Source organism: Acomys minous (assembly GCF_964271855.1).
Source record: "Acomys minous genome assembly, chromosome: 6".
Taxonomy (NCBI): domain Eukaryota; kingdom Metazoa; phylum Chordata; class Mammalia; order Rodentia; family Muridae; genus Acomys; species Acomys minous.
Genome location: NC_140487.1, coordinates 93,910,299 through 93,924,792, shown reverse-complemented (window position 1 = coordinate 93,924,792; position 14,494 = coordinate 93,910,299). Strand labels below are relative to the sequence as shown.

The 14,494-nt window shown below is 46.1% G+C and overlaps 2 protein-coding genes across 11 annotated transcripts in view; both read right to left on the bottom strand.

The window, feature by feature from the left end:
• Positions 1 to 221: 221 nt before the first annotated feature.
• On the bottom strand, positions 222 to 4,143 carry CCDC17 (coiled-coil domain containing 17). Of its 7 annotated transcripts, none has more exons than XM_084786571.1 (13): positions 3,693 to 4,038; positions 3,541 to 3,612; positions 3,281 to 3,425; positions 3,042 to 3,204; positions 2,883 to 2,966; positions 2,683 to 2,801; positions 2,345 to 2,458; positions 2,001 to 2,128; positions 1,797 to 1,894; positions 1,483 to 1,671; positions 932 to 1,136; positions 752 to 859; positions 222 to 528 (listed from the first exon to the last, which is right to left on the bottom strand). In XM_084786571.1, exons 1-13 carry the CDS (start codon positions 3,864 to 3,866, stop codon positions 394 to 396), a joined length of 1,734 nt encoding a protein of 577 aa, XP_084642697.1. In that variant the 5' UTR covers positions 3,867 to 4,038; the 3' UTR covers positions 222 to 393. The 7 variants fall into 7 exon arrangements, 6 of the variants coding, with proteins under 6 accessions (XP_084642697.1, XP_084642698.1, XP_084642701.1 ...); XM_084786572.1 differs by having other exon boundaries at positions 1,797 to 1,891; positions 3,693 to 4,037; XR_014780164.1 differs by having other exon boundaries at positions 390 to 528; positions 752 to 855; positions 3,693 to 4,143.
• Positions 4,144 to 6,627: 2,484 nt separating this feature from the next.
• Positions 6,628 to 14,494, bottom strand: part of GPBP1L1 (GC-rich promoter binding protein 1 like 1) — a 42,809-nt gene continuing 34,942 nt past the window's right edge. For all 4 annotated transcript variants that reach the window (XM_084786605.1, XM_084786606.1, XM_084786604.1 and 1 more), the window contains exons 8-12: positions 13,069 to 13,209; positions 11,773 to 11,931; positions 10,650 to 10,774; positions 9,470 to 9,572; positions 6,628 to 7,549 (exon numbers count right to left, since the gene is read on the bottom strand). In XM_084786605.1, the coding sequence (XP_084642731.1) occupies positions 7,397 to 7,549; positions 9,470 to 9,572; positions 10,650 to 10,774; positions 11,773 to 11,931; positions 13,069 to 13,209 (681 nt within the window). In that variant the 3' untranslated portion in view covers positions 6,628 to 7,396. The remainder of the gene's footprint in view (positions 7,550 to 9,469; positions 9,573 to 10,649; positions 10,775 to 11,772; positions 11,932 to 13,068; positions 13,210 to 14,494) is intronic.

Sequence of the window (14,494 nt, the reverse complement as noted above, 5' to 3'; positions counted from 1 at the left end):
GGAACACACTTGATAGGATGAGTACAAGATTCCTTGCTGATTGGACCACCCTCTACTTGGGTGGAATATAACTAGGCTGAGGTGTATCCTGTGATCTAATCTGGAGTTCCCTCTGTTGGAATAGACTGTCTTGAGAAAGCCAGGAGCGGAGGGAAGTTTGGCAATAAAGCTGGCTTTAGTAAAGCTTACTAGCCGTTTTCAGAGATTTGAATGCCAGGCAGTTACTGTAAATATCTGAAACCATTTACTCCATCTGCTTTACAAAAGGAAAACAAGTGCAGGAGAAAACCTAGCCAGCTTGGTTGGAGCTTGACACCGCTTCCAGACCTCATTAGAAAAGCTGCAGGTCTTCTAGAAATAGGCCTTATGCCCCAGAAATATGATGTGTTTGGGTCAAAACTGGTAAGGGCTCAAATGCTCATCTTTATCCTTGTTATTGACAAAAGCCTCTTCTTTGGTAGGTGGGAGGTCAGCAAAGCCACACTTGTGGGGGAAGGAACTAGTTTCCAGGGAAGATGAACTGGATACCTGTAGAACATGAAATGGAAGGTTTTTAGCAAAACAGGTAAAAAAGCAACTTTGGAGTTGAGATATCTCTGGACAGTTTAAAGAAAAGCGGGTTCACGTTAAGTGTTCTTTTTCTGCCATAGCACTTAATGGGTACTAATCAAAAGGATTGTTGCAGGGATCAGTGATACTAGCTAACGAAGCTGGGCGGCCAACTGAGCCTCATCAGCTGCAGGGGACTCACCAGTGGTGGGTACCGGTATTCATCACTTGTTGGGTTGATCTCTACCAGTTTCTGAACATCAGTATCTCTTGCGTTCACCAACCTCAGAAAGAGCTCAGCTTGGCCTGCCTGGGAGAGGTGAAGTGGTATTCTTTCCAGCTGAATCTTGTAGTATATCTAGTCCCTACCGTCTGCACTTACCTGTGGAATCTCATTGAGCTGCCCAAGGCTGAGGCTGGGTTTAGGAGGAAGGATCCGAAGTGGGAGGCGCCAACGGCCACTAAGCACCCGCTGATCTTGGTCAAATAGCAATAGTGAGGCCCAAGCCTTTGGTTGCGGCCCCCATGCAACTCCCTGCCAGGCCTGTAGCTCACAGATTAAAGATACCAGTGGTGATGGAGGCAGCCTGTAGAATAACCAAAGCCATGTTGGAAGACTTAAGATGTAGTCCCTTCCTAGGGATTTCATTTATTATTTATTTATTTGGTGGTGGTGGTGGTGGTGGTGGTTTCGAGACAGGGTTTCTCTGTTTTAGCCTTGGCTGTCCTGGACTCACTTTGTAGATCAGGCCGGCCTTGAACTACAGCGATCCACCTGCCTCTGCCTCCTGAGTGCTGGGATTAAAGGCCAGCTTCACCACACCCAGCATCCTAGGGATTTTTTTTGTAGGACTTGGCTCTCAGGGGCCCACCGGCCCCTGTGTTCAGATTAAACAGAATAAGGTGCACCCTTCATGACTTACACCTACTGACCTGGGCACAGGCTGCCTGCTTGCAAGGATGGCACAGTTGCCCACAGGTCCAGGCAAGCAAAGGGCTGGAGGCAATGCTGTGGTCCCTCCTGTATCCTGTCCATCCCGGGCCAAGCTTGTCATTAGCTGCACCCAAATCCAAGAAGCCTCAAGGCCCCGTAGGAAGTCATAGAAAATGACGAGGCCAGCCCTGAAGAAAAAGTACACAGAGCACCAAATGCCTCCACCCAGCCAGTACTACAACTCTGGATGGCTTTTGTGGGTCTTCTAAAGTGGCTAAGTCAAAGAGGCTGGGAAGGAGGGAGCAGTCCTCACCCAGGATCATAGGATGCAGGGCCTAGAACATCAGATGCTGGTAGGAGGAAGTGGTGATCCAGGCCTAAGTGCCTTGTCATGGTTCCATTAAGTATCTGCTGTGGACAAAAGAGTTCAACCATACACAACTGCAAACTTTCCATGCTCCCCAAACTGCGCGTCAGGATCGCCAGCTATCAACCCCGACTCCGCTGACATCCTCACAGCCTTTGAAGTGCCATGGAAGTTCTGGACATTTGTGGAACTTGTAAGTGGAGGCATTGGGGGTGCAACAGGTGGAGGAAGGAGGGAGTTATCGCTTCTACTCATGCGTCGCCAGAGATCCCTGGGTCCTAGGAACAGAAGAAAGTTGGCTTGAGCTGGAGCTCCAGAAGCAGGAAATTGAAATAAGTCAGGGGGAGTACAGGGTCATATATCAAAGAAGGGTAGATGTATGGACACAAGCTGATGATACAGACACGGGCATCATTCTCCTGGCATGGTCCCTTCACCCCTTCTGAACTGGGTTTCCTGGGAGAGGCTAGGGAGAAGTTGGGTTTTTCACTGACCCCGGGGCGCCAGGCTCAGGTCCTTCTGCCTCTGCAAGGCCAGGATTTCTGCCTCCAGGAGCCGATTTTCGGCTTCCACCATTAGAAGCTCCTCAGAGGTGGCACTTGCTTTTTCTGAAGTGAATTAAAGTGACCTGTCATACTTTATATGTAGTTCTCCAACCTTAGGGTTTTCTGCAGAAGCCTGGATTTGTCAGCTGACAATGGGTTTTCCTACCTTGAGCTCAAGTGGCTACCATTCTAGTGGTGCCCTCCCTCACACCCTTCTCTCCTCCCTAGTCTAGGACCACCCGTGTGGAGAGGCCCTCTAGGAAGGCTGGCTCCTTCTTTCTGTTCACCATCGCTGTTCTGCGACCTCCGCAACTCCAGGGCTGATGACTCCACTTGCAGCTGCCATATTTTGTCCAGAACTCCTGGGTCCCGGCCTCCACCGCGCACGTAGGCCTCCCGTAGGGCTCTAGCAAGAAGGCGGCAGAAAGCAGTTTCCTCAGAGTGAGCAGCCTCCCACCCCTGCCCACCCCGTGCCCGGGGCCCTCACCGGATCGCTGCGGCCAGCTTTCCCCGGTTGGCAGGTGGTGGCGTGTAACACAACTCAGCTTCCCTGCAGGCGTCCCGCGGGTAGCTGGTGCGGGGAGATGACGTCACTGACCACACCCAAGGCCGCCCCGCACCCGCGCAGCCACGTCCCGGAGCTCACCTAGGCTGGTGCTGGAGCGCCAGGATCTGTGCTCCCAGGGTTTGCAGCGCGCCCCGCGTCCGACCGGCCTCTGCCCTGAGCTCCCTGAGCTCGCGCTCCAGGCCGAATGGGCGGGACAATCCTCCCCTGGGTCCTGCTACTCCGAGGAGGCGCCGTTTTAGTTCTGAGTGAGAAAACGGGTGTCAGGGTGAGTCCTAGCACAACGTGAAGGCCCAGAGTCTAAGTCTCCCACCTCTCACCTTCGCTGCGGCGGTCCAGGGCCCGGCTTTGTGCTTCTGTCTCGGCCAGGCGCCTAGCGCGGGTTCCCTGCAGCGCCAGCAGCCTGTCTCCAGGGCTTCCAGCAGTCTGGGAGGTGGGACCCTCGGTCGCCCAGGAACCCATTTCCTGTAGGGACAGGCTTGGTTGGCAACTACTTGCTGGTAACCCGGACCCGCTCTTTGTACTGGGTTATCTCCCTCAAGTATCTACAGACGAGTTTGTAGCCATGTTGGGTGTGTACCTCCTCTGTCAACCTCTTTACAACAGATTTTCTGGACTTCTGATCTGAGAGGCTCTGTTCTTGTGCCATAATCTGGGACAGGGAGACGAAGACTTCTGAGAATCTTGCTTATTGGAGAAACCCTACCCCTGGCCACAGGTGGCCCTTATTACCGTGCTGCCCCGTTGTTCCGTGGTTCCTGAAGGTTGTGTTCCAAGTGTCACCTCCGGAGTCAGTCGGCCAATGCAGAATCGCTGGGTGTGGGTAACGAACAAAGCCCAGGAGCGGAAAACCATATCACAGGACTCACAGGATAGGAGTCCCGACTTCCCAGAGTAATCGGCCATAGGATGGGATCTGTTAGAACCAGCGTCCTATAGTGGTTGTGGCAAAAGAGCAGTGAAAGGGCAGGCTCTTTTACATCTCCAAGTTCTTTAAACTTATGTTTATGTTTGGGGAGGTGCTCTAGCTCCCTGGGCTGCAAGTACAGGCCTGGGCAGGCCAGGACAATGTGCCTCGCCACCGTTGGGAGGAAGTCCAGGTGAGAAAGTGTCACAGTCTGTTCCACCAATTGGAGGAGTTTGGCCAAGTCTGTGATAGCAGCTTTTATTTTCAGCCTCCTCGACCAGCTGGGCCTTGTAACTTCGCTCATCTCATAGCATCTGACCGGCAAGTGTTGTCGGTATCACCGTTGATCTCTGAAATGGACAGAATCCAAGCTGGTGCTGTTCTCCACTGCAAGGAACACTTGAAGCTGCATTCTGCCTGGTTGCCATCTTTCCCACACGAAGGTAAAGCTCATGGAAGCAGTATGCCTCTACAGAAACCCTTTACTTTGACAGAACTAACGGGCTACAGAATGTTTCTTTTCTCTTTTTTCCCTCTTTTTATTTAGTTTTTAATCTATGTGCATTGGTGTGAAAGTGTCAGATCTTGGAGTTACAGACAGTTGTGAGCTGCCGTGTGGGGTGCTGGGAATTGAACCCAGGTCCTTTGGAAGAGCAGGCAGTGCTCTTAACCACCGAGCCATCTCTCCAGCCCCCTGGGCTACAGAATGTAGTAGTCTCCCTAACTCCCATTCTGGGACAGAGACAGACCTGAATAGTTCAAATTACGAGACTGGTGGGTAGGTTGGGGTTTATACAATGTGCCAGAGCCTGGTGTGGTGGCCACGTCTTTAATCCCAGCACTTGGGGGGCAGGCTAGTTGGGGGTAAAGCAAGCACTTTCTGCTGCTCAAATTATCTTTACCTTCACACAAACCCATGCCACCTATCAGAATATGAAGCAGCAGTTTTGTTTTCTGTTACATAAAACCCTGGCTGTCCCTAAACTTTTGTCGACCAAACTGGCCTTGAACTCAGAGATCCTCCTGCCTCTGAGAGTGCTGGGATTAAAGGTGTGTGCCACTGGGTCCACTGAGGCAAGTTTTCAAAGTACTCCTCTCTTTCCTAAACAAAACAGGGCCTTGAAGGTATTTGCACCCCTATCCAAGTATGAGAAGCAAGTTATAAAATGTCTCAGATTCTGTGCTTTCATTTCAGTTTAATTCTAACAGAAAAAAATATTCTGAAAACTAGTAAATATCTAAGCTTTAGTTGTTACCTACTTCTTAGCCCCGTTTAATTCCTTCCAACAATGTATTCATTAATTTAAAGATTTAAAGACACTTTTTTGTTGCCTATGGGTGTTTTGCCTGCCTGTATGTCTGTGCACCAAATAAATGTAGTACCCAAGGAGGCTAGAGTGGGCCGTGAGGACTGGAGTTAGGCTGCGGTTGCTAGTTGGATTCAAACCCTGGACCACTGAAAGAGCAGCTAGTGAGTGCTCCCAGTTCCAGCACATACTTTTTAGGGGTTTAAATGAGCATTATACTGACACTGGTAAATTATTTGGGGGGGGGGGGGGAGAGTAGATCTCAGATCCTTGGGAATGCAACGCAAGTGTTCTGCCAATGAGCAACATCCCCAGCTGCAAATTCCTTAACACATCTTTTAATATTTTAACATTTAGTTTGCACATGTATGAATATGCTAAGGTGTGTAAAGTTCGAAGGCAAACTCAAGGGAGTCCCTTGTCTACTTTCATCATGTGGGTCCAAGGAATCAAACCTAAATTCTCAAACTTGGCGGCATTGATAACTTAGTCACGGAGCCATTTTTGTGCCCCGAAAATAGAGACGGGTGTGAAACCAAAATATGACATGCAGCTCCTCCCAGGGAGGAGGTCAGTCAATGATTCTCATAGTTCCTTATGGGAATGGCTGGCTCACCTACACTGTGAGCAGTACAGGCTGTGCCACTTCCGCAGTGGCCATCAGGCTACATTTCCCTCGATTCTCTTCACTGCCTCGCTGAGCCCACACTGCATTTTCTCTCTGAACACTGTGCTCAGGCTTGCTTACATATTATCCATCTTCCTGTCTTAGTATCTAATGGGGCAGCCTAAGCGTGCTAGTGCCAGATGTTTAACTTCTAGCCCATAAAACTTTGGTCTAAGGTTTCATCTTTTCTAAAACACCTACTCCCTTGGTCAGCAGCCACAGTTTGTTCACATCCCATACACCAGTTCTTCTAAGTAGGAAACTTGCATCAGGCCTTTTAAAAACCACTCCTATGGGAGCTGACACATGGCGCAGGAGTTAGAGCTGCTCTTCCAGAGGATTTGAGGTGTAGTTTTGGCCTCTGCTGGCAACGAGTGAAGCATATAGTTCACAGAGACACACACACACACACACACACACATGCAAAACGCCTACATATAAAACAAAAACAAGGGGTAAAAAGAGCCCCCAAACCCATGCATATTGATTGATTGGTAAACCCTAGGCCCTAAAAAATTCCTTCAGGAAACAAAAATTTTTTATTATTTATTGCACAGGTTCTTCTGCATTGAGAGTTCTGCTGAGTGGAGAAACAGGTGGGGCTGAACTCAGATTTCGTTTTTCTTTCCTTGAGACAAGGTTTCTCTGTGTAGCCTTGGCTGTCCTTAAACTCACACCAATCTACCTGCCTCTGCCTCCCAACTGCTGGGACAATAGGCATGCGCCACCATGCCCATCTTCTCCCAGATTTCCAAAAATATTTCCCCTAAAAAAAGGAATCCACTCTAATTTTAAAGAAAATATATTTCTTACACAAGACAATCCAAACTGATGCAAAATATTTATTCCACGTTAGTTATTTTACGCAGTAGTTTTCCCCCTCAACAGACTTGTGATAACCACATCTTTAAAATCTGTAAATAATGTTATCAAAATAATCTTAATCTTTGAAATCTCACAAAAAGTTCATATTTTACAATCCACCCTGAATATCAAGGCTGCAAGAATAACATCTCCTATATCCAAATATTTTACAGCTGTACCCAAAAGGAAAAAAGAAGAAAAACAAAAAACAAAAAAACAAAAAAAACCAACCACATATGCTTGGTTAGGGCTAAGTTACCCGAGCAGCCAAAAATAAAATAAAATATCCAAATTATTAGCATTAATTTAATACAATTATAACTTCAATAGTCACTTTGTCATTGACAATGATTGCTTGAGCACAGGGGTGAGTGCCCAAGGGCTGGTAGCAGGAGCTGCTGAGTGGAGCAGCGTCTTCCCCCTGCATCTCTGCACTGCCAGCTCCTACTTGTGCACGGCCCCACAGGTACTGTGTGTGTGCTTAAAAAAAAAAAATCCCACCACACAAATGTCTATTAAGCAGATAACAGGGAAGAACAAAAAGCTAAGCAAGACAATTGCTCTCTTTGGGATATGATTATTTCCCTTGTGCATGAAGTATTCAACAACGTAAGAAAAGGAAAAGAACACTTTATATTCTCTAAGGACAAGGCTGAGCTCAGTGGGACATGTCAACTGTGAGCATTTGTAACTATTTCCAGGCGTCGTCATCTGACGTCTCACTGCTGCTCGTCTCTGTGTCTGAGTCCGCGCACTCTGCATTCCAAGTGCTTCTCCAAGGAGAGAACAGGCTGGAATTCTGCTTCTGAAAGAAGCCGTTCTTTCCAAACCCATTTCTTCGTAGCTATGGAGCAAAGAGAAAGAAAATAAAAACTCTTCAGTGACCACACTGGTCCACGAGGACAGAACTGTGGAATATGTGGGAGGGGAGTCATAAGATCTAACATCTCTCTCTCTCTTTTTTTTTTTTTTTGAGACAGGTTTTCTCTGTGTATCCTTGGCTGCCTTGGACTCATTTTGTAGACCAGGACTCAAACTCGCACTGATCCATCTGCCTCTGCCTCTCGAGTGCTAGGATTAAAGGTGTGTGCCACCATGCCTGGCGAGACCTAACATCTCTTAAAGGGGAACTTTTCAAATTTAAATGCAGAGATGAGTTTGTTTGTTTGTTTTCCCCCTTTGGTTTTTTGAGACAGAGTCTCTCTGTGTAGTCCTGGCTGTCCTGGCTTTACTTTGTAGACCTCAAACTCACAGCAATCCACCTGCCTCTGCCTCCCGAGTACTGGGTATAAAGGTATGTGCTACCACGCCCGGCTTGTAGAGATGAGTCTTACAGGGATTTCATTTATTTTATTTAGAGACAGGGTCCCTGGACCTCCTTATATAGATCATGCTGGGCCCATAGTCAGAAATCTGTCTGCCTCTACCTCAAGTACTAGGATTAAAGACGTATGCTACCAAATCTGGGTCATCCCAACATGTTTTTCCCTTTCTTATGAATTCGCAATCTGATTCACTATATCTGGTTTCCGGTCTTAAGAGTCCCTATTTCTTTTTTGTTTGTTTTTTCATTTATTTTATTTTACATACATTGGTGTTTTGCCTGTATGTATGTCTGCGTGAGGGTGTCATATCTTGGAGTTATAGACAGTTGTGAGCTGCCATGTGGGTGCTGGGAATTGAACTCAGGTCCTTCAGAAGAGCAGTCAGTGCTCTTAACCACTGAGCCCTCTCTCCAGCCCCTTGTATTTTTTTGAGACAGGATTTCTCTGTGTGGCCTTTGTTGTCCCGGAGTCACTTTGTAGACCAGACTGGCCTCGAACTCACCTGTCTCTGCCTCCTGAGTGCTGGGATTAAAGGCATGCGCCACCATACTTGGCCAGAGCCCCCATTTCTAAGTGGTGAAATCTTAGGCCAGCCTGCATACTGCCCACTATGGACTTGACAGGTGTTTTAAAGACTTTATGTTTAGTTATATGTGTGGTGCCTATGGACGCTGGAGATCTCAAATCTTTCTAAACCAGGGTTCCGTGTACCTGTGAACCAGTATGGGTGCCATCTCAAGCACTGCGCACATCGTTTAGCTGCAGTGGGAAAGCAAATGAGGTCTAACACTTCCCAGACTTTGTTCATTTTTGTAAACCTATAACCTCATGGTAATTTATTTAAAGAACCCAAGCATTAATTGAGTAATTTACATAGGCTACGTAGCTGTGATCAGACTACTAGAAGGAAACCACAGGGCTGGTTTTCATAAAGACTCAGAGTTCATACCTTAATTTTTGGTAAGGTATTAACAGCTACGAGCATGGAACCTGTTCCTTTCTGAATCTGCTGTTCACTGGCCTAGCCTTATCTCCTGCAATTCCTATAGCACAGGCAGGGAGAGTCTGACACCACGCTACAGCTCTGTGGAGGTAACCCAAGGCTTTCCTCTCAGGTCTACTGTTCCCGGCCTGCTATGGTAGCACACGTTGTACTCTACGCAAGCATGAGGGACAGGCAGCACTGGAATGCTGCAGGTTTTGAAGGTAGCCTGTGTAGTCAGGACTACACGAGATCCTGGCTCTCCTAGAACTGGATCTGTACCCGAGGCTCGTATGATTAAAGGCACACATCACCATACCCGGCAAGATTCTGTCATTAAGGTAGCTTTTAGGTAGCAAAAACTGGTTCCCAAGTGCCAAATAAACACTAAATTTCATAAGGTCAAGGAAACTCTCAGTACTTGGGTGTCAGAAAAGGCTTAGGGCTCAGTACACACCTGCTCTGTCTTCATGTGGAACTCCTTGAGCTCATCCTCTGTGAGTGGAAGGCAACTCTCATCATTTTCAGGGTATTCCTGCCATCCCATTGCTTTTAGTAACCTTGAGGAGGCAAAAGGATAGCAGAGAAAACAAATGCTAAGTAAGCGTGACTGTATAGCCCGGTAGCATCGGTAGGAAATGCCTGCTCAAGGCCAATGGATGTTACAGGAGGATTCTGTCTCTAGTGAGACAAGTTACTCAGTTGTTCATGCTCTGAATGGTTAAAGGGAAAATGACCTATTAGAAAGGAAACCAAAAATAAAATGGCACAAATAAAATCCCAATATCCTCATTGCAAGGAACCTTTCACAGACCCAAAGAATAGGAGGAAGAACTTCCTTTTAAACAAATTTAGCACATTTCTCTGTGTTCCATAGCTTGTTCAGTTTCACAGCACTGATCTGACTAACCTCTGGACCAGTGGTTCTCAACCCGTGGGTCGGGACCCCATTGGGACTTTGAATGGCTCTTTCACAAGGGTCACATGTTTATGTTATGATTCATAACAGTAAGGAAATTACAGTTATGAGATAGCAACAAAAATAATTTTATGGTTGGGGGTCACCATAACATAAGGACTGTATTAAAGGGTCACAGCATTAGGAAAGTTGAGAGCCACAAACTTCCTTTGAGGAAGTACTGCCATACTTGGTAGGTACCATCCGCTAAGCTGCTGTAGAATGCAGATTATTCTCTTTATATGCAAGGCCTTCAGTTAAACAGTCGGTTCCATATATAGAATTCCTGAAGCCTCTTTAAAGATAGTTGCAGTAACTGCTCAGTTGGGCCAGCAACACATCTGTGGAAAATGTCCCCTCCCCTGACGATGTCCCTAAAACTGAGTCTGAGGGGGCTGGAGAGATGGCTCAGTGGTTCAGTGTCTGCTCTTCCAGAGGTCCTGAGTTCAATTCCCAATAACCACATGGTAGTTTACAACCATCTGGCCTGCAGTTTACATGCAAACAGAGCACTCATTTACATAAAATAAATGAATAGATCTTTTTAAAAATTAATAAATCTAAAAACAAAATGAAAAAACTGAGTCTGAAATTAAACTTTACAAAAACTTTGGGGATTTTGAAAAAGTATACAAACGAGAGAATGCCCAGTGGGTAATAGGTTATTTCTTGTCCTTACCTATGTTCTGCTTCCAGTGAGTGGGACAGGACCTCCTCCCCTCCTACCATGGGTAGAGAAAGGCCATTCTGAAGACAAGCCTGCTCTCTGTTTTCCTTTGGTTCAGGTGTGTGGCTGCCCTCCAACTGTAATAAAGCAGCAGATTAAGGCGTGGTGGCGCATGCCTTTAATCCCAGCACTCAGGAGGCAGAGGGAGGTGGATTGCTCTGAGTTCAAGGCTAGCCTGGTCTACAGAGTGACTCTGGGACAGCAAAGGCTACACAAAGAGACTCTGTCTTGAAAAAAAAAAAAGAAAGAAAGAAAAGAAAAAGAAAAAGACTTCGCTCAATCAATCCTTTGTGGCAAGATAAGCAACCACCAATATTGAGTGAGAACACGAATCACTTATCCAAATCTAAAGTGCACAGCACAACTGAAAAAGAGCAGGAGACAACACCAGTCCAGAAAAACCTTAATTGAGCATTGTTAAAACTAGTTTTTGTTGTTGCCACTGTTTGGAGGATGATACAGCATGGTAGCACATGCCGATAATCCCAGTGCTGATGCTAAAGCCAGCAGGGGTCGTTCAGCAAGACACAGTCAGTACCTTATGCTCCAAAAAGGAGGAGATAGGGGAAGACCTATGTGTAAAATCTCATCTATTGAGGAATTATTCTCTATGATATACAATCAACACTTAAAAATTAAGAGTACAGTCAATTATTCTTACCAAATGCTAAAAATTAATGTAAAAATGCTTTCCATTCAAATGTTCCTTGTATACACTAAAGTCTCAAGGCTGGGCTGGATTTTGTGTTGCACACCTCTACTCCCAGCTCTCATGAGGGAAAAGCAGAGAGAGCTATACAAGTTGAGGATAGCCTGCTCTAACAGTGAGATCCAGGGCAGCCTGGGGTGACTGAGACCCTGTTTCAGAAAAACAAAAAGAAAAAAAGAAAGAGGGCTGCTGAAATTGTTCAGTGGATAGAGGCACTTGCAACCAAACCTGGCACAAGTTTCTGACATCCACCAGTTGACTGTGGCACATGGATATACAGCCACATTAAAGAAAAGTTAAAAAAGAAAGTTAACAATACATATAATAAAGAGTTACACAATACAGTAGGAAACCCCACACTCTTACCCCCTCCAGCTTGTCACAGTCTCTACTTTCTGAGCAGTCTCCATTTCGTTCGTCCTTTAGAGTCTTCAGGAACTCACTTTTCCTGTCCGTGGTTCTTCGGGTCAGTTTGGTCAGTCGAGAGGAGCTGATCTCAATCGGAGGGGTAGTACTGGAGGGACTCTGGGAAAACACCACAAATACATTACTCCTACCAGCAAGGGCAAGAGCTATAGGGATCCTGAGTTACCTTCGCTACCATTTTAATTTGTCTTTTGTCTTATAAAAAAAGGGGAGGAGAGGGTTGAAGAGTTGGCTTAGTGGTCAAGAGTACTGGCTATTCTTCTGAAGGACCCAGGTTCAATTCTCAAAACCCATGGAGCAATTCACAACTTTCTGGAACTCTGTGGATCTGAGATACATACACAAGCAAAACACCCATTCAGTAAAATAAACAACAAAAATCTCCTACAAACCGGTTCATTTAAAAATGTCAGTTTTGCCGGGTGGTGGTGGCACATGCCTTTAATCCCAGCACTTGGGAGGAAGGGGCAGGTGGATCACTGTGAGTTCAAGGCCAGCCTGGTCTACAAACGGAATCCAGGACAGCCAAGGCTACACAGAGAGACCCTGTCTCAAAAAACCAAAGAAAAACAAAACCAAAAATCATCAGTTTTAGCTGGGCAGAGGCAGAGGCAGAGGCAGAGGCAGGCAGAGTCCAGGATAGCCAGGACTGCACAGAGAAACCTTGTCTTGAAAAATAACAAAACAACAACCAAAAAACCCTCACCAGTTTTGTAGGATTTTTAGAATACAGGCTCCAGGTTTTTTCCTGAAGAAAGCAGGGGAACACCAACTGTGATCTACTGCATAGACCTGGGTTTGGTTTCCAGCACCCACATAAAACTGTCTGTCACTCCAGAGCCAGGGGATGTGAAAACCTCTTCTGACCTCCAAAGAAACCCGAAAATCATGGGGTTCACACATGCACATCCATGTAAAACACTCATACAAACAAATGGATCTTTTAAAAAGAAAGTCAAGAGAGAGAAATTCCAACTTTGGACTGCAGATGTGACTCAGTGGACAAAGTGCCCACCTACCACCATAAAGGACACCCTGGGTTTGATGCCCAGCAACGCATAAAATTGATCATAGTGGTGTATTTATGTAATCCCAGTACCTGTGAGCTAGGGGCATGGGCAGGAGGATTACTTGTTGAAGGTCATCTTCATAGGCCACACAATGTCATGTCTTTTTTAAAAAAGGAAAAAAGCAGTATGTGAAAAGGCCGTCCTACAGTTAGCTATTCTCACTCACCTCTTTGGGAGAGTTCAGAACCGCACCAGCAGCTAGGACCACTGGTTTAGGAACAGAAACTGGATTGGTAAAAGCAGACTCCCGGCTAGAGGACAGGGATCCTGACTTGTGTTCCATTCTGTTAGCTTTCCATGCGTTGGGCTATATGGGAATAAAAAACATATCAGTCAAAAGTAGCACACAGATAGGAGCTTAGCTTGCAAAATCAAAGGCAAAGTGTGAACCGTGAGGTGGGAATATAAACTCACAGAGCTTCCCATCAGCACACATGTGCTCTTCCTCAACTCAGGTGACAGGCGGGAGCAGAGATCATGAGCTGTGCTGAGTAGGCTCAACAGTTTTATTAAAAAAAAAAATAAAAATAAAAATAAAAAAAAAAAATAAAAAAAAATATGTGTGTGTGTGTGTGTATATATATATATATATATATATATATATATATATATATTTTTTTTTTTTTTTTTTTTTTTTTTTTGTGTTGTCTGTATGTCTATATGACAGTGTTGGATGATCCTGGAGCTACAGACAGTTGTGAGCTGCCATGTAGGTGCTGGGAATTGAACCTGGGTCCTCTGAAAGGGCAGTCAGTTTTTAACTGCTGAGCCATCTCTTCAGCTCCTCAACAGCTATCTTTACCATGTTATTTTTCAAAGAACTTAATTGCATACAAAGCAGAATATTCACTCATTTACAACCCCAACCTCTGTAATTAAAAAAAAAAATGTGTACGATGGTTAATTTCCACAAAGAGCCAGGCAGTGGTGTCGCACGCCTTTAATCCCAGCACTCGGGAGGCAGAGGCAGGCAGATCGCTGTGAGTTCAAGGCCAGCCTGGTCTAAAAAATGAGTCCAGGACAGCCAAGGCTACACAGAGAAACCCTGTCTCAAAAAACAAAACAAAACAAAAATAATTTCCACAAAGCACGTCAGAAAAACTAGTTTTCTAAAGGTTTTGATAGTGCCAGGCTAGTTCTATGCTAGGATGCATATTGTGAATGGCACGAAGTCCTTGTTTAAATCCAAAGGCCCTTCTCTGGCTCAGTTTTGTGGGGTCTGGCCATGGCTATAACAGCTACAGTGTAGCTGGAATGTAATTTAACCAATCACGCTGTCTACACAGACCACAGAAGGCTGGGCATAGTGGCACACACCTTTAATTTGCCTCCCCTTGTCTGCTACTCTCACATCCTGCCTTGCTCAATTCACCTTCCTGACTAGGGCAGAAGCAGGCAGATCTCTGTTAAGATGGAGGCCAGGAATGGTGGCGCACGCCTTTAATCCCAGCACTTGGGAGGCAGAGGCAGGCAGATCTCTGTGAGTTCGAGGCCAGCCTGGTCTACAAAGCGAGTCCAGGACAGCCAAGGCTAATACAGAGAGACCCTGTCTCGAAAACCCAAAAAAGAGATGGAGGATAGATAGCCAGGGC

Excerpts from the sequence above, each read along its gene's own strand:
- CCDC17 (XM_084786571.1), bottom strand. The coding sequence starts at position 3,866 with ATGGCCGATTACTCTGGGAAGTCGGGACTCCTATCCTGTGAGTCCTGT. Across the intron at positions 3,426-3,540 it reads TAAAGAGGTTGACAGAGGAG|GAAATGGGTTCCTGGGCGAC; the intron begins GTACACACCCAA and ends CTGTCCCTACAG. Across the intron at positions 3,205-3,280 it reads CCTGGACCGCCGCAGCGAAG|AACTAAAACGGCGCCTCCTC; the intron begins GTGAGAGGTGGG and ends TTTCTCACTCAG.